The sequence below is a fragment of the Xenopus laevis genome, chromosome 7S, assembly GCF_017654675.1.
Source record: "Xenopus laevis strain J_2021 chromosome 7S, Xenopus_laevis_v10.1, whole genome shotgun sequence".
NCBI classification, from domain to species: Eukaryota; Metazoa; Chordata; class Amphibia; order Anura; family Pipidae; genus Xenopus; species Xenopus laevis.
In genome coordinates this window covers 106,151,343-106,176,588 of record NC_054384.1, presented here as the reverse complement: position 1 = coordinate 106,176,588, position 25,246 = coordinate 106,151,343, and the positions used below count along the sequence as shown (strand labels likewise).

The window sequence follows — 25,246 nt, the reverse complement described above, 5'->3', positions numbered from 1 at the left end:
GACCCTAAAAGGGCACCTGTGAAGTTGCCAGCGGTCTCCTTCTTCATTTAGTATGAGCTTTCTAAGCAGTTCCAGGGCTCCTACATTATTGTTCAATATATTATCTGTGCTCTGTTATTCTAATTATCTAACGCACAAGGACTACATATGTTTAAGCTCAAGAAATAATATTTATAGATTTGTATGATAAAAACATTATACAAAAAAGTATGGTCCAACACTCACGTGCATAGTTTTAATCACGTAAAAGAGATTATTATTCATGCATTCAGTATTAACATTTATGTCATTAAATATCACAACTTTGCTTTTTCACAACTGCCTGAAATAAAAACACAAATATTCCTTCTCATATTTATTCATAAATAGCCTTATAAACTGATTTGGGTCAGTCCTTGGCCCTCAGGACTTAAAGTTAAAGTTTCACACCTGAGGTGCTCAGTGCCACAAGGAAATACCAGAATTAAGTGTTTTTCATATGTTTATCCAGTAACCACCGCAGTTCACATTTCTTACGTATATGTCTTTGAGAGGGAACTGTATTTTGGGCAGCTTTCCTTGCTAAATATCTCAACCAGTATATAACCAAATATATCAAATGTCAGCTCCTCGGTTACATTGATGGCACAATATACCTTTGTTCAGTGCAAGATTGTGCCAAACCCACTTTTTGTTGATTGTTTTAATGACAACATATATATATATATTTGTTATTTCTTTAGACGATTGCCCTGTGCAACTCAAAACCATAGATTTTTCATGATTTACGTAGCTGTTTCAGACTCAGCTTTTCTTCTTCATCCATGCATTTTATCAGTATACAGTATGTCCAGGGTTACTTGCGTTTGACCTCAGAATATATAATGTTCTCCATTTGAGGAGCTTCCTTTGGTTTTATTTTTGAGAAATCGAGGGTGACATATTGCACCTCTGTTTCATTGTTCATATACAAATCAGAATCCTCCTTATCCAGTTTTGTTTCCTCTGTGTCCATGTAGAAGTCCTGCAGAAATTCAATTCATATTTCGGTATGACTATATTGGATATAACATACAGTGCTTGTACTGAGCTTTATTACATGATAAATAATGATAAACAAGAACTATTGTACAGTGAATATCAAATACTGAGGAAATATCTTACAAGTGCTCCTCTTTCCTTTGCTTCTATTTACTCGATTGTCTACGGCACTGGTTCTCAAACAGGCAAAATTATGTTTACAAACCTACAGCTAATGCCCTTTTTATTGAAGGCATCACTTTGTTTTTTTAGTGGCCAATGAATGATTGGGGATTTTTAAATCCCCAATTCCTTTGCTAATTCGAATGCATAACCTTTATTAACATTGAACCTAATGTTCTAGATTGCTCCTCCAATTAAGTCAAATCCATCTACAAAGTGGCAGCATCTTGCATGGAACTTATAGTTTTACACCAATAGTGGGTAGTGATGGGCGAATTTGGGGCATTTCGCTTCGCTGAAAAATTTGTGACTTTCCCGCAAAATGGCAAAAAATTTGCGAAGCGGCCAGCGAAAATGTGCCGGCATAAAAAAAAAAGATGCCAGTGTCAAAAAGCAGACGCCGGCGAATTTGTGCCTGGCGAATAAATTTGCCCATCACTAATAGTGATCTAAGCAAAAATAGAGACAGTACTTACAAATCCCACTCCAGGTCATTAATAAAAAAATCATAATTCTATCCTATGGCTTAATGACTGATAAACGAATAGTTTATGATATCTGTACCCATTTCATGAGCTAAGGGTGCTCTCAACAAAAATTGGACTTTCAGGGGGGCCTTAAAAAAAAGATGCAACATTAAGGGGGACTTGAATCAAAAACTAGTGATGGGCGAATTTGTCCCTTTTTGCTTCGCCAAAAAATTTGCTAAATTCCCCGTGAAATTTGCGAAACAACGAAAAAATTGCAGAACGCATTGAAGTCAATGGGCATCAAAATTATTTTGACGCGCATCAATTTCAATGCCTGTGACAATTTTTATACGCGCCTATCTTGTTTGAATGCATTAAAGTCAATGGGCGTCCAAATAGTTTTGACGCATGACAATTTTTATGCGTGCAACTATTCTGACACTCTCCTATTTTTTTTTTGACGCAGCGGATATTTCCCCGGTGAATTTTCCCTGCAGTTCGCTGCAAATTAGCACCTGACGAATATATTCGCCCATCACTATCCAAAACATTTGACAACAACTGCTTTATAATGGCATTAGTGATGGGCAAATCTGTCCCATTTTGCTTCGCCAAAAATTTTTTCAAACTCCAAAAAAATGTGCCAAACGGCAATATTTTCAAAACGCATTGGTTAATGGCCATCCAAATATTTTTGAAATGCGAAATTTTGGCACCATTGGCCATTTTCATACGTGCAACTTTTTTTGTCCAAATGCATTAAAGTCAATGGGCATCCAAATCATTTTGACGCTCGACAATTTTTATGTGTGTGCCAATTTTAACTGGCGATCATTTTTTTGGTCACTGCAGATTTTCTACAGCAATTCTTCACATTCATACCTTAGGTCTACTAAAAAATGTTTAAACATTAATTAAACCCAATAGGCTGGTTTTGCCTCCAATAAGGATTAATTATATCTTAGTTGGGATCAAGTACAAGTTACTGTTTTATTATTACACAGAAAAAGGAAATGGTTTTTAAAAATTTGGATTATTTGATTATAATGGAGTCTATGGGAGACGGCCTTTTCGTAATTCGGAGCTTTCTGGATAACTGGTTTTCGGATAATGGATCCTATACCTGTACACATTTTAAATATGTATAAATATAATGACTCTCAGTGGCAGATTTATCAAAGGTCGAAGTGAATTTTCGAATTAAAAAACTTCCAATTTCGAAGTAATTTTTAGGTACTTCAACCATCGAATAGGCCAAATTCGACTTTGATTCGAATTGAAAATACTTTGAATATTCGACCATTCAAAAATCGAAGTACTGTCTCTTTAAAAAATGTAGACTTCGAAACTTCACCACCTTAAACCTGCCGAATTGCTATGTTAGCCTATGGGGACATCCTAGAACCTATAGCCAACATTTGGCTACGTTTTTAGAAGTCAAAGTTTTTTTTTGAAAATCGTTCGATCAATCGATTAAATCGTTCGATTCTAACGATTTCTACGATCGATCAAACAATTTTAATTCGATCGAAAACAGCTAAATTTAAACAAAAAAAAAACTTTGACTATCGATTTTTTTCACTTCGAAATTCGACCCTTGATAAATCTGCCCCTCAATGTGTGCAAAAGTAGGGGAATACGGTAGGAGAAATATGTGGCTAATGGTGAACCTTTCCAAAAATTTTAGACATGGACTGAGCTTTTTGGTGATAGAAACCTTATCTGATAATATCTGTTGCAGAACATTACTACAAATCCAGGACACTCACATGTACAATGATAATTATAGATGAGACTCAATATTATCACTTACATTACTGATGCTTTGTATAATCTCTATATTATTGTAAACCATATCTCCATCACTTTTAGGCATCTCTGTCGTAGTTTTGTCCTCCTGTAATTCTTTTTTCCTGTAACAAAATTATAAAAAGGCTTTAGTGAATTAGTAATAACATCAAGTATGAAATAAACAGCAGACCAGTGTTACATTTTATTTAAATATACAGGTATGGGACATATTACCCAGAATGCTCGGGACCTGAGGCTTTCTGGATAAAGGATGTTTCCATAATTTGGATCTTCATACCTTAAGTCTACTAGAAAATCATACCATAAACAGAGTAGTCCTTTATGCAATCATCAGTATATGTGTATGCTTCTCAACGAGCTGCAAACCCCGTGCTGGAGTACAATTGTTTCCAAATGAGAAAGATAATAGTCGGAGAGCACATAATTCTTCAATTAAAATGTCATCTCTTTATTAGCAGAAATTCCTGCACAACATGTTTCGGCTACATCGGCCTTCATCAGGTGCATAAAATACAGTGATACAACAAACTATTTAACCTCTCACCAACAACTACATACCCGCTCCACAGTATGGCCAGGTAGGTACATACATATTAGAAATAGTAGTACAGGTATTTGACCTGTTATCCAGAATGCTCGGGACCTGGGGTTTTTCCGGATAACGGATCTTTCTGTAATTTGGGTCTTCATGCCTTAAATCTACTAGAAATTAATTTAAACATTAAATAAACCCAATAGGCTGGTTCCAATAAGGATTAATTATATCTTAGTTGGGATCAAGTACAAGCTACTGTTTTATTGTTACAGAGAAAAAGGAAATCATTTTTAAAAATTTGGATTATTTGGATAAAATAGAGTCTACATTCCGTAATTCAGAGCATTCTGGATATCGGGTTTCCGGATAAGGAATCCTATACCTGTACTGCCATCTTGTGGCTTACTAGTAATTAGCACCATCATAATAACAAAGTATTCTCCTACCAGTATCATGTCATTCTATAACGTACTTATAATACTGAGAATGACATGATACTGGTAGAAGAATACTTTGTTATTATTACAAATATTTGTATACAATGTGTCAATATGTTTTTATTTGTTACAATATAATTGCAACTCCTTGATGGTGCTAATTACTAGTAGGCCACAAGATGGCAGTACTACTATTTCTAATATGTATGTACCTACCTGGTCAGACTGTGGAGCGGGTATGTAGTTGTTGGTGAGGGGTTAAATAGCTTCTTGTATCACTGTATTTTATGCCCCTGATGAAGGCCGATGTAGCCGAAACATGTTGTGCAGGTATTTCTGCTAATAAAGAGATGAAATTTTAATTGAAGAATTAGGTGCTCTCCGGCTATTATCTTTCTCATTTGGAAACTACTAGAAAATCATGAAAACCTTATATAAACACCACAGGCTGGTTTTGCCTCCAATAAGGATTAATTATATCTTAGTTGGGAACAAGTACAAGCTACTGTTTTATTATTACACAGAAAAAGGAAATCATTTTAAAAAATTTTATTATTTGGATAAAATGGAGTCTATGGGAGTCTTTCCGTAATTTGGAACTTTCTGGATAACTGGTTTCCAGATAACATATCCCATACACACACATTCTAATAAATAAAGTACCCCTTGTTGGAAAATATAAGGATATTGGAAGTCACCTCGGCAGGGCCAGAACTAGGGGTAGAGTGGGCACGTAACTAGGGTTCAAAGCTGGGGGGGGGCGCCAGGCACGTACCTCCTCTCTTACCTACCCCAAGTCCGGTTCCCTCCTCTGCCGACTCTCTGTGCTTTTTCTACCATTTTAGAGATTCTGTGCATGCACGCGAACTCCAATTCACGCTTGTGCACGCGAGCGCCAATTTGCGCATGCGCACACTAAGCCGACGCCATGACTGCCCGGCTTGCCTAGGGCGCCTGGTCAGCGTGGGCCGGCTCTGCACCTTGGAGTTCCATGACCTGTATAAAAACACTCGGCCTTCGGTCTCGTGTTTTTATATGGTCATGAAACTCCTCGGTAACTTATAATATCCTTATATTTTACAAGAGGGGGTACTTTATTTACTATATAAAAAACCTTGACCAGCAGAAGCTAAAATGTTGAGGTGTATATAACCTACTAATTTGGATAGTTCTAGTTCAGGCATTTTAACCTGTTAATTAAAATTACTCCATTTTATACAAATAATTACCAAATAATTAACAAAACAGCGAACATTCGCTAAACGCATTGAGTTCAATTTTGCCATAGGTCTACATGATTCACTGTCATGTCGCACTGTCAACATCTAAATCTTGTGATATAACTTGGCCCTCAATGTCAGGTTCTCTGGTGGATCCTAGGAGGTCCAAATCCCATAGAAATGAATGGAGAGTGGCGGAATTTCACTCTAGAAGAAGTAATCTCTAACTTCGCTCTTTAATAGGGATAGGTGAATTTGACCCATTTCGTTTCACCAAAAATGTCACAGACGCCCATTAAAATATATGGGCGTCAAAAAAATTTGACATGCGTCTTTTTTTTGGACGCAGGACGCTATACAAGTCTATGGGCGTCATTTTTGCATCTAAACAAGACAAAAAAATTTGCCCATCCCTACTCTTTAATAAATATTCCCCTATGACTTTGTTCTGCCTCTAGATAATCCTTTTTGACTTCTGTAGTCCTGCTGCAATATGATTCTTGGATGTACTTTATGTTTCTTCACAACAGAATGACTTAAGAGGACCTTTCATCCATCTAGTTCAAAGCACCAATCCTGGAAGAGTTAATATGATAAAGGAATAAATAACTGAAAACTCACTTTCTCATCCATCTGAACACAAACACCGCTATTACCACCACAAGTGTAAGAAATAAAATACAAAGTCCAACAATGAGGAAATTTGTCTGAGGCTTTTGTACAGCTGAAAAAGAAAGGGGTTTTTATTACAGATTAATGACCATATGAAAATAAACATCTGCCTAAACACTACACAGCAGATGATTTAAGGCGGACATCATTTTGGGAGCTGTTCCAAGCAGATGCAAGGTTACAAATCAATTACATTTATGAATGAGGAAAAATACATTTCAGGTGCTAAAGTTTATACAATAAAGGGATACTAAACAGTTTTCGCTATGCTTTGCTGAGCTGTTGCTGGGCTACAAATTCCAGCATAGTGTATGATGTTATCAAGAATAAGAAGAATTAATACACTAAGAATTAAGCTACTGCTACTGTGTGCTTCTAGAGAACCTTTGATAATTAATCCTTTATACAGCCTCATGTCACAGGTCTACATTCTTCCGTACTAACTAGGAGTTTTACAGAAAAGAATGCTGAATTGTCACCTCCCTTTTATATACCAAGGGTTCACCTAACATGAGTGGCACCATGCTACCACTTTTAACATCTAACCTCAGAAAATACCAACAATAAAAGTTTCATTATGTCTTATTGATCACATGGGGACCTGTGGTTCCTAACTGGCTGCTAATTGTTTATTCTGTGGCACAGAAGAAGATCTAAGAAGTGTTTGTACAACGAGACTGAGTTTCTGTGCTCCTAGGCACTAGTCAAAATATCTAGCCCTCTAATAGATATTACTACTTCACAGGTCCCCTTATTCATTTTATGTCTCCTGGTGCCACAGAACTGCAACGTATACTAAAAGAACTGCAACCTACCTCTTTCACTGAGTGGTGTATATTTATTTATGAAATCCCCTGCTGTGCCCAGCTAAGTGTTGGACTTAAATTGGATCTGGGAGGGAGAGTAAGTCCTTTGTCCCATGTGCAGTGAGCCCTGGCAGATTCCAGATTTGGCCAGAAGGTGTTACTGTTAAGAGTATAAAAAGCTGATCTGCCATGTGCTCAGTGCTACTTTCAGTTTCACTTCAGCCATAAGTGAATGAACTGCTGAAAAAATGTAAGGGGCCTAAGGAGTCTGAGAGGCTCTGGAGGGCTTGGGGTACACCAAGCTTGGTGATCTCAACCCTGGAGGGTTTAGAGCTTGGAGGCAATGGAGAAACTGTGAGTGCTTACACTTTGTGCTGTGAGAAGGTTTGCCACATGGCCAGTATTTTACCGGCCTTGCCGGTAAAAATGATGGTTGATCCCAATGTTATTAATAGGGAAAAAAGGTAATTATATAGGAAAGCCTGTATTTTTTTCCAGTAAAGGTGGCAACCCTAGCTGTGAGCTGTTCCCTGGAGATTAAAAGAAGCGTTACCTGCTCAGCTAGGATAGCTTGGTAGCCTTGCTTGAGGATCAAGATGCTGTGGATGCCTGAACTAGCTCTGTGAGAGCCTTGGTGAGCCTTCCTGTGGGAGAATATATAAAGGCTCCAGTGCGTGTCCCCTGTTTAAGAACAGGCATTGTTTGTGTGCCTGTTACATGGGAGCAACTACCTCTGTCCATCTGGAGAGGAATTTTGGCAGGTAGCGCTACCTGGGGAAAGTTTAAGAGCTCTTGGGGAAAATGTACTGTGACTCTCTTGTCCACCAGGGGTGGAGTGTGGATCTTTTCTTGGGAGAGACTGTACCAGGATTGGGACTGCCACACAGTACCCCCAGGGAAGGGGTATTATTGAGATGCAATTGCACTTTAACATTTTACTACCTTATATAAAGTTACATTGTTTATTGCAATTGGTGTGGTTAATAATTTGTTCCTAGTGGGGCCACATGTAGGTGTATTACCAAATCCCACTAGGTGGAGGCACTGCCATAGAGAGAAATTCCCAGTACCCTTTCATTTAGCAAAGGGATTCAGGACCTGTGTGTTGTAAGCTATTAAAGATGTATATCCTATAATACATGAAGGGGTTAAAATAGGATTACATTTATATATATGTGTGTGTGTGTTTTTATGTATACACATGCTTAATATGAGGTGACAGTTCTTGTTTATACTCACGTGTGGCAATAATAATGATGGAACTATTTGATAGTCCATATTTATTTTCAGCTTGGCATGTATATTCAATATTAGCTGTAACCTGGACATTCAGCACATCGTTTCCAGAAATCTTTTTGAGTGAACCATTCTGACTCCAGGAAAATGTTGCTTGGGGGTTACTTTTAGCCTCACAATGTAAGGACAGTGAAGATCCATCTGGAACAGTAACATTTCCTACAGGAAGGCAACCTGAAAAGATCAAAAATTGGAAAGGAGGAGGAGGTGTTTCTACAGGTTTGGAACCACCTGTTATTCAGAACGATTGGGACCTGGAGTTTAAGCATTAATTGAATCTTAGTTGGGATCAAGTACAAGCTACTGTTTTATTATTACAGAGAAAAAATAAATAATTTTAAAATATTTGAATTATTTGATTAAAATGGAGTCTATGGGAGATGGCAATACTGTAATTCAGAGCTTTCTGGATGATGAGTTTCTAGATAATGGATCCCATACCTGTAGTTACAGTTATGGGATCCATTATCCCATAACAGTATTAGCTCTAAAGGAAAGAAGTATATGTGAGGTGCCTTTAAACTATGCGTTTAGTGCACCATGAAGCTGGTCTTTATTTTTCTAGGAAAACATTGCGCTATTACCTTCCAGCTTTTGTACACAGATGATTGTCTGCCGCGGTGCATCTGAAATATAAACCAAAAAATAGATTTTTTAAAAAAACTTCACTTGGCAGTAGACACAAATTTTCATCATTTAGCTGGAATTGTAATACAATAGCAAATATACTTTAATAGTGATACAAAATAAATTAAGAATTCCTTAATTTGAATGAAGCATTGGATACAATGTGCAGCTTCCACTGGTGACCTTAATAATGCTGAAATTCAAAGGGGGATGCTGCATTGTGGGTAAAAACATTAAAATTGTATTTAAAATGTCAATTTGTTCACTGCACTAAAATGACCCTGTTTATCAGTAATCCTGATATTAATGGTTATATGCATGGAGGCCTATTTATTAAAGGTTTAATTGTAGGTTTTTGAAACTACGACTAAACTCACATTCTCTAAAAGCACAGATGTCATGAAATTTTTAAAAATTTATCTGAAGTAGGAACAGGAAAAGTGGCAGAAACGTTTTCAGTTGTTGCACAATACCTATGGCTTTTTCGGATTGTTGCACAAAAGCCAGCATCAAAAACATCTGAAAACCTCTTAAACCATGAATCAAAGAAAGATCTTCCAGTCAGGGCAGGAACTAGGGGTAGGCAGAAGAGGCATCTGTTAAGGGCACAACTATAGGGGGAGCTGGGCAGGTACCTGTTCAAATGTCTTCTGCCAAGCCCTAGTCCTTGTTCCTTGCCCTCTGTAACTCCTCCCTCCTTCACCTCCATCTCTCTCCCCTCCCTCCCCTTTATCTCTCTCGATTCCCTCCCCTCCATCACTCTTCCCTCCCTCCCTCTCTCTCACCTCCCTTACTTTCCCTCCCTACCCCCTATAACTCCCCCCCTCTCCCCCCCTGCTCTGTCACCTCCCCTCCATCCCCTCTGTCTCTCCCCTCCATCCCCTCTGTCTCTCTCCCCTCCATACGCTCTGTCTTTCTCCCTTCCCTACCCTCTGTTGCTCTCCCCACCCTCCCCTCCACTGCTCTCCCCTTCTTTCCCTCTCCTGCTCTCCCTCGGTCACTCTCCCCTCCCTCCCCTCCGTCACTCTCCCCTTGCTCCCCTCTGTCTCTCTTCCTTCCATCCCCTCCATCTCTCTCCCCTCCCTCACCTAGTTCGCTCTCCTCTCCCTCACCTCCACCATTCTACCCTCCCTCCCCTCCTTTTCTATCCCTCCCCTCTGTCACTCTCCCCTGAGCTGTACGGGCAAGTTTGCTTTTGAGCGTGCGTGCACGTGTGGGGGGGGAGGAGGCTGATGGGTTGTTGTGGGCACCTTATCGGCTTGGCCCAGTCCTGCTTCCAGTTGTAAAAGGGACATCAGCTATTTACTTCTTAATGAATTTAAAAGGTTTTAGTTGTAGCATTTTCATATTCGGAATTATAGCTTTATCACATAATAAATTCATAAAAAGTCACTTTTTTCCTGCAACTTTCTTGGATTTTTGGCCTCGAAAAAACCAAATCTGAAAAAGTTGCAGTTTCATAAATAGACCCCCATTCTGTGTATGCACATTTGCAGTTCATGGGAATGAATGAGTTAAATTCTTCATAGAAATTGGTCTAGCTCCATTCATGTAGGATCAGACTCTTTGGAAACATGAGACCAATTCGCTTATACGTTGCTGGGCACTGAGCACAAGGCAAATGTTTTCTGATCCTGTTTTTTGTGCTTTGCACCTTGTTACCTGGTTGTAAATAAACATTATTCATTTGTGTCAGGAAACAATTTGCACTGTTTATTAAAGGAAAGGAACAGTATAATAGAGTTGTAAATAGCATAGCTTTGGGGAAAAACATTTTGTAGTGACTTTCCTGCTTGCACAGAAGTGTAATTCAATGTGAAACAAACACCATCATATTAAATTCCCAAAGCATGAGTTACACTGCCAAGGCACAGATATTGCATTGTCTTTATATTGATATTGCAGATTAAACCTGCTTTGGATTCTTTATTTACTTTGGCTGCCTTTCATGAATGAAGTCATGGCAATCTGTGTCTCCGATAACCTGAGCGGCAACTGAGTATTGGCTTTTATTTGCCTTCCTGGCATCACTTTTGTCCATTAAGAAGATAAGTGTGCCTTAACTCGTTACCCTTAATTATGTGGCGATTAAAGCACAGGCCCACTTTATGCTCAGACACAGCATCTACCAGTCATTACACAAGTCGGATTGTGATGCAAAAACAAGCAAGTATATATTTTTGTGCCACAATCTGCCTCCTGCACTGACAATTCGATGTTGTACATGTGAGAACAAAGACAGGGTGTGAGGCAGTGGATAAGACTTTTCTCTGCCAGCGTGAATAGTGCGACACTATCCTTAGTGTATAAATCACTTTAGAATAAAGGCAAAGGTAGTATGACCTGAAACTATTAACTCAGTGGCCAAAGGAAAACAAAAGCAACATTTTTGATGGGTCATTAATGACATGGAATCCAGGGAGCAAAGTGCAAAAAGAGGCACAATCCTCCGCGGTTTTGAACCGGTATTTATAGAGAACCAAGTCTTCCCAGTCTTCCACGCTAGTTGAAATGTGGCCAACACTAGTGATGGGCGACGATTCACTTCGCCGAAAAATACACGAATTTCCCGCCAAATTTGCGAAACGGCGACAATTTTTTTTGACGCCAATGAATTTTCGCGCCCGTTTCGTGAATCGCGCAAATTTGCGACTGGCGAATAAATACGCCCATCACTAGCCACCACCATAAATACAGGGGGTGTGAGGTGTGTAGGCACCCTTTCTCTCAACACTATGGGGATTATTTATCAATACATGGTTCCGAAAAAATCTGGTGCGGGAAAAGACTCCATAAAATCGTTGAAAAACCAAATGGTACCATTTTTTGACCTGGAGACCACGAAAACTTTGGATTATTGAATAAAACCCAGGTCTGAGATGGAGTACTTTTTTATTCAGACTTTTAAAACCATCAGGGTTTAATAAAATATGAAAAATGTGTGGCTTTGTTTTCCCTTTAAAAGTCTGACCAGAAAAAAATGTTTTTCCCTTTGAAAGTCTGACCAGAAAAAAATAGACTTTAGTAAATAACCTCCTATGTGTGCCAGTAAGGACAGGACTGCTTTGCACCCACCAACACTGAGCACTGGACATGGCCCCAATTTTTAAACCAATGAAAGGTGCAGAGGGCAGCACTTCCCACCCTTTAAGCTGGTCATGTCTGATTTTCAAAGAGAAGGAGTGAAATGAGGTGTGTTAGGGAGCTGTTATCTGGTTACCTTCCCATTGTTCTGTTGTTAGACTGCTGGTGGAAAGGGAGGGTGATATGACTGCAGTACAGCAGTAAAGAATGACTGAAGTTTATCAGAGCACAAATCACATGACTGGGGGCAGCTGGGAAACTGACAATGGGGTCCGTTTACTAAAGCGCGGTAAAAATATGCGCACCAAATATGTTTTCGCCAGTTTATGAATCTGCGGTAAATATAAATTTGTGAATTTTCTTGCGCAAAAATACGTTTTCGCCAGTTATCGCATTCGCTGAAAATAACTCCACATACACATTAACGCCTGGTTTACTAAACAGTCAAATGTGCAAAAGACAAAATTTACGCAAGAATATTCACAAAATTTTACCGCCACCAATGTAGTGGCGTAAAAGTATTTTTTCGCCAGAAAATTCTCAAGGAGCAGGAAATATCCCATAATACTTGTTTTTTTTTACCCATCATTCTTTGCTGACAGAAGAGAGATCTGTAGCTATTGCTGACAGGATGTTTTGGCTTCTGCTTCTTTCTGTTTCAGATCAGAGGCGAATTATTGGCAGAGGGTATCACAGTCCAAGGATTCGTCAGCCTCTGCATTTGGTTTCATTGTGATTGGCTACATTAAACTGTGCATTTCTATGAAGCAAAGAGATTGGCTGGTATCATTTCTTGTTCCTATGATTCTATTGGCAGAAGGGTTTATATGATGCAGACATGTTTGATTGGTGTTACTCTGGTAATGTTGTTGGATGGTATAATCATCAGTTAATAAAGTTTATAAGTTTTGAAGATGCATTTCTGGTCATAAATGTCACAGTAAAAATTGCCATAATAACCGCCATAAAACAAGACTATTTTATAGCATAAATATTGCCAAAAAACGTAATTTGCTGCCAGAAAATTCGCAACTCGCTAAAATTACCGCTAACGTAAGCTGGTTTGTTAACGTAGTTACCGCAAGTGATCGCAATGACTTCTGAGCGCATCGCTGTTTAGTAAACTTAGTCGCTGCGAATATTCTGGCTGGAAAAATATTCTCAGGGGAAACTTACCGCACTTTAGTAAACGGACCCCAATATGTCTAGCCCCATGTCAGATTTCAAAATTAAATATAAAAAAAAAATCTGTTTGCTCTTTTGAGAAATAGAGTTTATTGCAGAATTTCTGCTGGAGCAGCACTATTAACTGATTCATTTTGGAAAAAATATTTTTTTCCCATGACAGTATCCCTTTAAGTTTGGTTTTCAGGGGAATTTCCCCCAACAGAAGCCTATATAAGGAGGTGCAGGAGCTTATAGGAGCTTGTAGGAATTTCAAGCAGGCAGGACTGAAGATTGTTCTGGCCAGACAAGCTAGTAGGTTGTTTTCTTTAGGAGTAGTAAGTGGTTAGTAGTGGGGCATGAGCTCACTCTAGGGGGGTTATTTATCAAAATCTGAAATGTTCTCACAATTTTCTGAAAACTACTCCGACCAAACCCGCATGGATTTCTCCCCCTATTTATCAATACATACATTTTCCCAAAAAATTCTTGAATGGGAAAAAACTTGATAAAGACTTGAAAAAAGACTCCAAACACTGCAACTATTTTGATTTCATACTGAATACTGCAACTTTTTCGTATTTGACGCCCAAATAACACAACTTTTTTGGAAACTCAGAGCAAATCAGGAAAGCAAAATCTGCCATCCGAATCGCATGTTTTTTTTTCAGATTTGATTTTTTTAGATTATCGCCTGAAGACCATGAAATGTTTGGATTATTGTATAAAACCCAGCGCAGGTCATGATACCTTCCAATTGTAAATGGGACATCTGCCATTGTCTTCTATATGAACTCGGCAGATCTGAGATGGAGTACTTTTTTATTCAAAGTACTTGTTTATTTAACAACATCAGGGTTTAATAAATCATGGACTAAAGGGATACTATCATGGGAAAAAACTTTTTTTTCAAAATGCATCAGTTAATAGTGCTGCTCCAGCAGAATTCTTGACTGAAATCCATTTCTCAAAAGAGCAAACAGATTTTTTTATATTCAATTTTGAAATCTGACATGGGGCTAGACATTTTGTCAATTTCCCAGCTGCCCCTGGTCATGTGACTTGTGCCTGCACTTTAGGAGAGAAATGCTTTCTGGCGGGCTGCTGTTTTTCCTTCTCAATGTAACTGAATGTGTCTCAGTGGGACATGGGTTTTTACTATTGAGTGTTGTTCTTAGATCTACCAGGCAGCTGTTATCTTGTGTTAGGGAGCTGCTATCTGGTTACCTTCCCATTTTTCTTTTGTTTGGCTAATGGGGGGGGGAGGGAGGGGGGTGATATCACTCCAACTTGCAGTACAGCAGTAAAGAGTGATTGAAGTTTATCACAGCACAAGTCACATGACCTGGGGCAGCTGGGAAATTGACAATATGTCTAGCCCCATGTCAGATTTCAAAATTGAATATAAAAAAATCTGTTTGCTCTTTTGAGAAATGGATTTCAGTGCAGAATTCTGCTGGAGCAGCACTATTAACTTAATTTTTTTTTCCCATGACAGTATCCCTTAATATATAATATATATTAATCCTTATTGGAGGCAAAACCAGTCCATTGGGTTTATTTAATATTTACATGATTTTCTAGTAGACGTAAGGTTGGAAGATCTAATCATGGAAAGATCTGTTATTCGGAAAACCCCAGGTCCAGAGCATTGAGGATAACAGGTCCCATACCTGTACTGTAAATATGAGCTAGACTTACTGCACATTAGCATTAGATTTGCATCAGATAAGTGTAACTTACATTCCACAGAGACACTGATAGAGCGACTGTTGTTCCCCCGTTGGTTCTGTGCAGTACATGTATATGTATCACTGTCATTCTCTGTAACATTCCTTAGTGACAGAGTCACATTCTGTCCATTCTGCTTCTGGATATTCTCAACAGGGCTCTTTCCTCTAGTCCAGATAATGTTGGCTGTTGGGTTACTGTCCACTTTACAGTAGATTTCTTGGGAGTCTCCTTCTTTAATGCTCACACTGCTGCTCTCACCTGTCCCACCTGTGATTGTACAGCAATGAATTAAACTCTTCATTAGACACAAAGAAATATATATAAAAAAAAAAAAAAAATGAGTCAATAAGGCCAGACACAACATCTGTAGACTGGATCCAACAAAGGGCCAGATTAAATTGAGCGAGAAAAATATTTATCACATGAAAACTCATGGACGAGATTCATTTTGAGCTGAAATTCAATTCAGAAGATCTTATCTCACTGTTTATCACATGAAAACTCTATTGAAGTCTATTGGTAAAACTGCAACTGGATTTGGAGAAAAGTTTTTTTCTCCTCGATTTGAATCCCTTTCATGAGTTTTCATGGCCATTAAATTGATATATTGTTATTTTATTTGTGGGTGGCCGGGGGCATTGTTGTTACACTACTAGCAGAGTAAACATCTCAATTGGCATTTTTGTAAAGTTAAAATGTATGTTTGTGATTGGACTCTAAAGAAGCCAAACAGAATAAGTTTTTTGAAGAGATCACTAGTCATGGGTCATGGGGACAGATTCACTAAAGGACGAAGTAGCTAACGTTAGCGACAATTTGCCAGCGTTGCCACCCGTAGGCACATCGCCAATTCGCTAGCTAAAGAGACAGTCGCTAGCATTTGTTCACACTCTATCGCCAGACGACTTATCGCTCTTACGAAAGGTCGTTACTCTGCAAATTCATTTTACTGAATGTTCCTCTTTAGTCAGTGTTTTCGCCACTTCAGACCAGGCGAAGTGCTAAAAAGAAGCTACATCTTCCTCAATCTTACATCACGTACATCATATCCTGCAAATTGACCTATGTTCAAGATCACAAGCGAAGTTTCGCTAGGCACAAACGAACGCTAGCTCATCTTCACTATGAAATGCTCGCACTGCCGAAGCAACGTGTTTGCCGAACTGGTTGAGTTGTACGAAGCTGATGCTGGCAAGAATTTTCCTCAGTAGTTTCACAACTACTGTGTTCCTGTCTAACATAAAATAATATCCCCCAGCCCCCCAAAAAGCAACATTAATATACAACAGCATCTGTGCATATAATATTACCTGGACCAGTGATAATTAAGATGAGTAGATCTGCAACACAAATAATTTAGACATATTAAAGTATCATTCATGTAGAGTGTATTCATGTATGTAGAGTGTATTTACAGCAGCAGAGAAACATGTGTGACTTAGCCATAAGAGGTGGACACACAGGGAAGTCTTTCAGCAAGAAGATAAGAAGGGTTTAGCCACCCCAATTCTTGTGTAGGAAGTGGATGTTTGTTGGAGGAGAAGGGTCAATCTAGCATGTAAACCAAGACAAGTGGTTGTCTCCATTTTATTAAAACTTTAATTGCATTTCCCCATTGAGTGAATTTCTTATTGTTTTACTTGTTGTTTTTAAGTTCAGTAACAAGTTGAAATGAAAAAAGTCTGAAAGAAATTACATCTCCCATGCAGTTACTGTAGTTCATACAAAGGATGGCACCATTTAGACCAGTGATCTCCAACCAGTAGCTTGTGAGTAACATGTTGCTCTCCAACCTCTTGCTCTAAGTGGCTTCAAAGCAGGTGCTTCTTTTTAAATTCCAGGCTTGGAGGCAAGTTTTGGTTGTATGGTTGACAATCCACATAGGGGCTACCAAATACCCAATCACAGGCCTTATTTGGCACCCCAAGAACATTTTTCATGCTAGTGTTGCTCCTCAACTCCTTTTACTACTGAATGTTACTCACGAGTTCAAAAGGTTGGGGATCCCTGATTTAGAGGAAGGAGGAAATAAAATACCTATGGGTTTTTCTAGAAGAGCTTTTGGCAGCACTTCAATTGTACATCTAAAAGTCATTATACATGTACAGATAAAATTGGGTGGCCTCATGATTGTGACAGATATCCATGTACTATAGATATTAGTTGGCTCAATGATCGGACAGGTGTGAAAATATTACCTAGAGATACACCGAGTTGGCCACTGTATTATGCATCAGAACTTGGTGAAGTAAAGATGAGCAATGGCCCCTTGACCTCCCCCGTCCCCAAACTTGCAAAAGCGTGCCTTTAATTCATTTACCATTTAATTGTTTTGTTTTATCATTGTTTAAATGTTAAAATGCAATAATAAAATCTTTAAAAAAAAAATAACAAGGGTCGTAGCCTTGTGGCATAAACAGAAAGTCAACACTCTGCTCTATTCTTAGTCACATTGTTATAATAGTGTCCAAATGCATAAATCTAATAATTCTATGAAGCAAAGCACCCCATCTCTTTTTCTTCTTGAAATTCCTGTTTTAAAAATACATGGAAGCCCTGACTGTGAGTAAAACCACTTCTTAATAATAAAACATGATTATAGAAAAACTCACATTCAACATTCAAGGTGATACTTTTCTTAGCAGACCCATATTTATAAGTCACTGTGCAGGTTAAGGAGGAATTATGGTGTCTCGGTGATGGAGTGAAAGTGATATTTGACCAGTAGGTGACGGTCCCATCTTGGTGCAGCAATTCATGCCTTTGTGCATTTTCTGTATTTACACTTCCCTCCCATGTGAAGTTTGGAGAGAGCCCAGGGCAGCTTGTAGGAGCCAAGCAAGTCACAGTCACTTCTTTTCCAGCGATCAGATCCCCAGTGGGAGATATTTCAGGTTCTTTCAGGCCTACAAGATGAATGAGACACAAAGGCATTCTAAATTCAAGATCAAACTGATTTTAAAGGGCATTGGTGATATTCAAGAAGGAGCTTACACCTATTGCGGCTCCTTTGAAACTTTAGGTGAGAAGCAAAGCGTCCCTTCAGCGTCTGATAAAATATGCACAAGCGAATGCATTGAAACAAGGGAACCCTGGAATTACTAGCAGTCTGGACCTACCAGTAATTCTTGGGCTCCCAAGTAATGTCAATAGTCAACAAACTTGCACCAATTGAATTTTTAACATGTGCAACAAATCTCCCCGTGTGTCATTGCCCTTAAGCAGAGATGGGTTAAAATCTAAAAGAATATCAGTCACAGGGAGATTGTGTTTTACTGCTGTCAGCTTAACAGATGGACATAATCAGCTCTCCCTGTTCCCTGTACTTCTGTCCTAAATTTGTTTGGTTCTTTATGTAGAAAATGGCAGTTTGCAATTGTAATAATTGTGTTTTTATGTTCACTCACCTGTCAAAGATACAGAAGGCTGGATATGAAGATAATTAAATTTTACAGGACCCTCAAGTCTGAACCGATATGTTGCAGCATCTCCTGGTTGTGCATCACTGATAGAGAAGGAACAGTCTCCTGCACTCACATTACCAGTGAATATAAAGCGGCCGTTTGTTGTATTAGGGAACTGAGAGTCAGTAGAAGCTGCAACTGGGTCATTGGGATATCCTTTATTTCCTTTATACCAGATTCCAATGGCATCTTTGGTTAAGGTATAACCGGGACCAACAATAAAGTTACAGGGGATGAGCACACAGAGTCCTTTCTGCACTGTCACCTCTGCTGGTGCCTCGATTTTATACCCTGGTAGAGCCTCTGTCTGTTCCTCACAATTCCTGCCTGTGACAGATATAAAACATTATACCGTAAGTACTTTGTTTATTATGCATTACATTTTGTCAGAAAACAAACTAGCAAGCTTGTCACATTCACTAAGATTCAAATATCCCTTCCATGATTCCATGCAGTGTTGTTTGATCCCAATGTGCATGTTACTCTGCAGGAATCTGATGGGGTGAATCCCTGTTACTGCAGTAGGGATGTAGCGAACTTCGACCGTTCGCATCCGCCGAATGTTCGCGAACGTCGCGCGACGTTCGCATTTTGAGTTCGCGTTCGATTCGAATACAAATCGTTCGACCATTCGACCATTCAAATTCCTTCGACCGCTAAAAATCGAACGATTGTAAGCATTCGATCGAATGAAAAGCATTCGATCGAATGCTTCGATCGTTCGATTCGAATGAAAATCGTTCGATCGAACGATTAAAATCCTTCGATCGTTCGAATCGAACGATTTTAGCGGGTGTTCGAAGTTCGCGAACTGTTCGCGAACGTTCGCATTTTTTGCCGGTGTTCGCAAACGGCGTTCGCGAACACCAAATCGGCAGTTCGCTACATCCCTATACTGCAGCTTTACAGCAGCCGTGTGCAACCGGATCCGATCTTTTGGGCACTTGCACACGGGCATTTGACTACTGTACAGTGTACAGCTATTTTTGATCATCTCACAACATATGTATTGCATTTATATGCATTTTAATACACGGACGCGCATCTATTTTTTTAAAGTTCAACATTAATTTTATTGAAATGTGCGTCAATCACATAAAAATGCATTTTGTGTTTAAAAAATACACAGTAGAATGTGGCATATTTTCTAAGTCACAACTTGATCAGCAAGCATGAGTGGAGTTTGAACTAGGAGATAGTGGCGTAACAACAGCGACCCCCCCCCCCCACAAAAAAAAAATCTTTAGAAGGGCAAGTCGCACAGCAATCCCTACCTGTCTCTCTCTCTCTGGCTGCTTGTTCTGGATTAGAGAAGAGTGCAATATGCCACTGCCAGGAGACATTCCTTTATACCAGTGATCCCCAACCAGTAGCTCGTGAGCAACATGTTGCTCTCCAACCCCCTTGGATGTTGCTCCCAGTGGCCTCAAAGCAGGAGCTTATTTTTAAATTCCAGGCTAGTTTTGGTTGTAGGAAAACCAGGTGCACTGCCAAACAGAGTCTCAATGTAGGTTGACAATCCACATACCACTACCAAATACCCAATCACACCCCAAGAACATTTTTCATGCTAGTGTTGCTCCTCAACTCCTTTTACTACTGAATGTTACTCACAAGTTCAAAAGGTTGGGGATCCCTGATTTAGAGGAAGGAGGAAATAAAATACCTATGGGTTTTTCTAGTAAAGCTTTTGGCAGCACTTCAATTGTACATCTAAAAGTCATTATACATGTACAGATAAAATTGGGTGGCCTCATGATTGTGACAGATATCCATGTACTATACATATTAGTTGGCTCAATGATCGGACAGGTGTGAAAATATTACCTGTAGTGATGGGTGAATTAGTTCGCCAGGCGAGTAACATGTTGCTCTCCAACCCCCTGGATGTTGTTCCCAGTGGCCTCAAAGCAGATGCTTATTTCTAAATTCCAAGCTTGGAGGCAATTATTGGTTGCAAAAAAACTAAATGTACTGCCAAACAGAGTCTCCTGTAGGCTGCCAGTCCACATAGGGGCTAGCAAATAGCCAAGCACTGCCCTTATTTGTCACACCAGAGACTTTTTTGTGCTTGTGTTGCTCCCCAACTTTTTTTACATCTGAATGTTGCTCATGGGTAATAAAGGTTGGGAATCCATGCTTTATACCATGCAACAGTGTAGGTGGCCAGACATAGATTTGACAGTGAGTCCAGACAATTAAAAAGTGGTAAAAATCTTTTTGAGACTTCCTTGTCCTCAAGAGCTATGAATGAATGTCTTAGCTTAGAGATGGAGCTCAGGTCTCTTATATGTGTTCCTCTAATTCTGAGAGGAAGACAAAGACAATGCATTTACAATTCTGCTGGATTAGCCAAGGTGATTTTGGTACCCTCTATGGTATTCAGTGCTCATAAATGATCACCTAGAAGAAGATCAATGAAGTCGATACCTACTAATAATGGGTCTGATAAATCACACCTCTCCTCAAATGGTCTTCCTCAAGGCAGGGAGATTGAAAGGCAGAGGTTAATAAAGGAGGGTTTTAAGATGCAGTGTTTGAAATCAAGCTGCCAGAAGGTCTTCCAAAAATAAGACTTATGAGAGGGTATGGAAAGTTTTCCTGACTTGGATAAATCAAGAAAAAGAACTTTTGTAATAGGTTTCAGTAACTGGTGTCTTGAAGTTCTTGCAGAAAGGCTTTGACAATCAATCTAAGCATGAGAACCTTAAAGTTACATACTGTATGTCGTCCCTCTCTGCTTTGACAGGAATTCTTTGGGCCGAGGATGCCAAAACTGTTACATCGCCAGAAATTTTAATTCTAAGACCTCTGTCCTGGTCATTTTCAGAAAGCAAGGTGTGATAACCCATAGGTGGGAATACTGCCTACAGTAGCCTGGTAAAGTAAAATCCAGTAAGTATGATATAAACATTCCATTTTGTTTTCTAAAGCCAGAAATAAAACTATAATATAAATAATACATAGCAGGAGGAATAAAGTTTGGAACCTGGAATCTGATACAATACATGATTGGTGCAACAGACCCAAAGAGAAAAAGCTGACATGTGAATATCTGATAAAACAGGAAATATTACAGAACTTTGGCTACACACACCAAGTCATAGATATATGACATGACCATTTCGTCCTTTAGAAAACCGGTTACCCCAAAAAAAAAGTTCAAGTTAGGACTTTTGAAGGCAATAACGCTTAAAAAAAGGAAAAGTCGCCACGTTTTTGTATCTTAATGCATTTTCGGCACACAGGATATGATGTGACAGAAGATTGAGGAAGATCCAGCTGCTTTTTAGCACTTCGCCTGGTCTGAGGTGGCAAAATCAAATCTGGCGAAAGAGGTAACGTTCAGTAAAATCTTTACTGAATTTGCGGAGTAACACCCTTTTACCAGAGTGAAAAGTCGCCTGCTGATAGAGTGCGAACAAACACTAATGCCGATCTCTTTCGTTAGCGAATAGACGCCTGCGCTTATTAGTGAATAGGTGATGTCCCTGTGCTGGCAAATTGTCACTAGTGTTAGCCATTTCATCCTTTACTGAATCTGCCCCTAAGTTGGGACAAAGGCCAAGTATTTAGTCCATGTTCCAAGCAGTGCCGATCCTGTGGTAATTGCTGCCTGAAGCGGTTCCAATAATGCCGCCACCCCAAGCCCGATTACATTTCCAGGTGGGGAGGCAGCAACGCTAGTGCGGAGAGTGCAATTGCGCTCTCTCGACCTAGTAAAGTCAAATTTACAGTTTAAAAGCTGAAAATTCGCTTCTTAAAGGCACCAGGAGCTGATTTTTGGCGCCCCTGGAAACCTAGCTGGCGCTGCCGCCTGAGGCGAGGGCCTCAGCTCGCCTCATTGGCGGATCACCCCTGGTTCCCGGTGTTCTTATAGTCTATATATATAAATATATATAGACTACACATTATCTGGAAATGGGACATAGGCTCCCCACTTTTAAGTACATAGCCATAGACCATGTTCCACCTTTGAGACGCGAGGGTGATAGATCTAAAATTCTTTTACAGAGGGAGGTGTTTTGGATAAAAAAACTCAATACTTTGGCCCCTGGAGGTCTAAATGAACACTGTTCCCTCCTGTGCTTTTTAAATCAACGGTGAATATTTATTCTCAGCAAACTTAATAGGTTACTTCTTTTGCCATAATGTCTCTATGTATTTGATGTTACAATGTTTAAGCTTTTTCGATCTCAGTGGATGTGGTTTTAATCAATGTTTCTTTTCCATGTGATGTGTTTGTTTGCTTATTCTAAAGATTTCTCTATGCATTTTTTGGTGCAGGTTTTCTTTTCAGTCACATGATTGGTGCAATTACACACGATTGGGTGAGTGTCACATGTTTTAACTATTTAAATCCTTGTCTTTTTATTCTGAATTTGGTCTTGATAAAGGTCTTAAGTGGAGACCGAAACATTGGCCAATTTTTAAAGATGACAATTAAAGTTTAAATTTTATATTTATTAAATCCCAGTGTGCATCTACTTCTTGGATGAATGAATAATACAGCAGTTTATTTGTAGCACCTGGGTAATTGCAACGTAATGGTGTGCGGAGGATCTATGGACCATGTATATATATAGATAGATAGATAGATAGATAGATAGATAGATAGATAGATAGATAGATAGATAGATAGATAGATAGATGATAGATAGATAATAGATAGATATATATATAGATAGATAGATAGATATATATATAGATAGATAGATAGATAGATAGATAGATAGATAGATAGATAGATATAGATAGATATATATAACATCTCACAGAAGAAACTGCTTGAGACAAAAGGGTTAAACTGATACCATGAAGGTGATATAAACATTATTTAAGTTGAAATGCAGTTCAATTGTATAAAAACCCAGCAGCCTTTCAGGATTTTTTAGGAGTTACCCCTCACCCCATGCAGGGAATATCAACTGTAATCCTATTTTGTTGTAGTGTTGATACTCCTTGTGTGTCCTCAATTTCATTAATAAAAAGTCAACCATACTCACCCTTCCACTGCAATGACAAAACAGACAGTAGAATAATATGATATTCCCAGTAAAACCAATATCTTCTGACCCCCATCCTGATATACTGCCAGAAGGGCTACTTCACCTAGAAAAGATAAAACCAAAAAACTCATGAATGCAAATAAAAGTTAGTATGTTTAATAGAACTTATGGGGGTATAAACTGAACTGCAGTTCTCCTCTATATCCACTTTGACCAATGGATTGGAATGAGTGAACACAAGAGCTGCAGTACAGACCAACTATATATATATGCATTAATCAGACTTGTAAATCTCTGAATTGCCTTTGAATAAAAACTATTTGGGGAATGTAATGTTTATGAACGACTGGTGTAGATTTAAAAACAATTGTATTTGAAATTGAAGTTAAAATCACAACATGGACATTTGGATGATGGCGGACAGAAGGAGCATGGCTGGATAGGATCTTTCCATAATTTAGATCTTCATACTAGTGATGGGTGAATTTGCAGCGAATTTCCGCATTGCCGCCGGTGAATAAATTTGTGAATTTGCAGCGAAAATTGTCAACATTTTTTGACGCCGGCAACGGTTCAGATGCCAGCGACAATATAGACACTGTGACGATTAACAGATGCCCATTGACTTTAAAGGAACAGTTCAGTGTAAAAATAAAAACTGGGTAAATAGATAGGCTGTGCAAAATAAAAAATGTTCCTAATATAGTTAGTTAGCCAAAAATGTAATGTATAAAGGCTGGAGTGACTGGATGTGTAACATAATAGCCAGAACACTACTTCCTGCTTTTCAGCTCTCTAACTCTGAGTTAGTCAGTGACTATAAGGGGGGCCACATGGGACATAACTGTTCAGTGAGTTTGTAATTGATCCTCAGCATTCAGCTCAGATTCAAAAGCAACAATTATGGCCCTTGTGGCCTCCCCTCAAGTCACTGATTGGTTACTGCCTGGTAACCAATCAAGGGAAACCAAGAGAGCTGAAAAGCAGGAAGTAGTGTTCTGGCTATTATGTTACACTAACTAACTATATTAGGAACATTTTTTATTTTGCACAGCCCATCTATTTACCCAGTTTTTATTTTTACACTGAACAATTCCTTTAATGCGTTTCACAATTTTTTTACCCATTTCGCGGGAAATTCATGAATTTCATAGTGAAGCGAAACTTTCGCCCATCACTCACTACTTCATACCTTAAGTCTACTAGAAAATCATATAAACATTAAATAAACCCAATAGGCTGGTTTTGCTTCCAATAAGGATTACTTATATTTTCATTTGGTTCAATTATAATCTACTCTTTAATTATTAAATAGAAAAAGGAAATTATTATTAAAAATATAATTATTTGGATAAAATGAAGTCTGTGGGAGACAGCCTTTCCGTAATTCGGAGCTTTCTGGATAACAGGTTTCCGGATAACGGATCCTCTATTCAAATTTCAAGCTATTTTTGTGTACTTCGACTAGGGAATAATCCAAATTCGATTGGAATTTGAAAAAAATTAGAAAATTCGAATATAATAATAATATCTTTAAGAATTCAACTTTGACCATTCACCATCTAAAACCTGCCGAATTGCTGTTTTAGACTATGGGGGACCTCCTAGAGCCTATTTGGAGTCAATTGGTGGACTTTGAAAAATCTAAGTTTTTTTGGGGAAAAACTGATTTGAATTTGATCGAATGTGCTATTACTTCGATTCGTACAATTTGAATTCGGGCGGATATGGACC

General features: G+C 38.8%; 1 protein-coding gene across 1 annotated transcript; it reads right to left on the bottom strand.

The window, feature by feature from the left end:
* Positions 1 to 218: 218 nt before the first annotated feature.
* On the bottom strand, positions 219 to 23,609 carry LOC108705731 (sialic acid-binding Ig-like lectin 16). Its single transcript, XM_041571692.1, has 10 exons — positions 23,510 to 23,609; positions 18,447 to 18,830; positions 17,652 to 17,945; positions 16,350 to 16,379; positions 15,049 to 15,306; positions 9,015 to 9,056; positions 8,374 to 8,604; positions 6,278 to 6,380; positions 3,466 to 3,565; positions 219 to 1,003 (listed from the first exon to the last, which is right to left on the bottom strand). The coding sequence occupies exons 1-10, from the start codon at positions 23,583 to 23,585 to the stop codon at positions 836 to 838; spliced, it is 1,686 nt and encodes a 561-aa protein (XP_041427626.1). The 5' UTR covers positions 23,586 to 23,609; the 3' UTR covers positions 219 to 835.
* Positions 23,610 to 25,246: the final 1,637 nt, after the last annotated feature.

Bases quoted from the DNA above. Each gene is read 5' to 3' on its own strand.
- LOC108705731 (XM_041571692.1), bottom strand. From the start codon at position 23,585: ATGGGGGTCAGAAGATATTGGTTTTACTGGGAATATCATATTATTCTA. The intron at 16,380-17,651 runs GTGAGTTTTTCT...TTTGTGTTGCAG, and splicing joins TATCACCTTGAATGTTGAAT to ATCTACTCATCTTAATTATC. The intron at 15,307-16,349 runs GTAATATTATAT...GTACAATCACAG, and splicing joins CTTAATTATCACTGGTCCAG to GTGGGACAGGTGAGAGCAGC.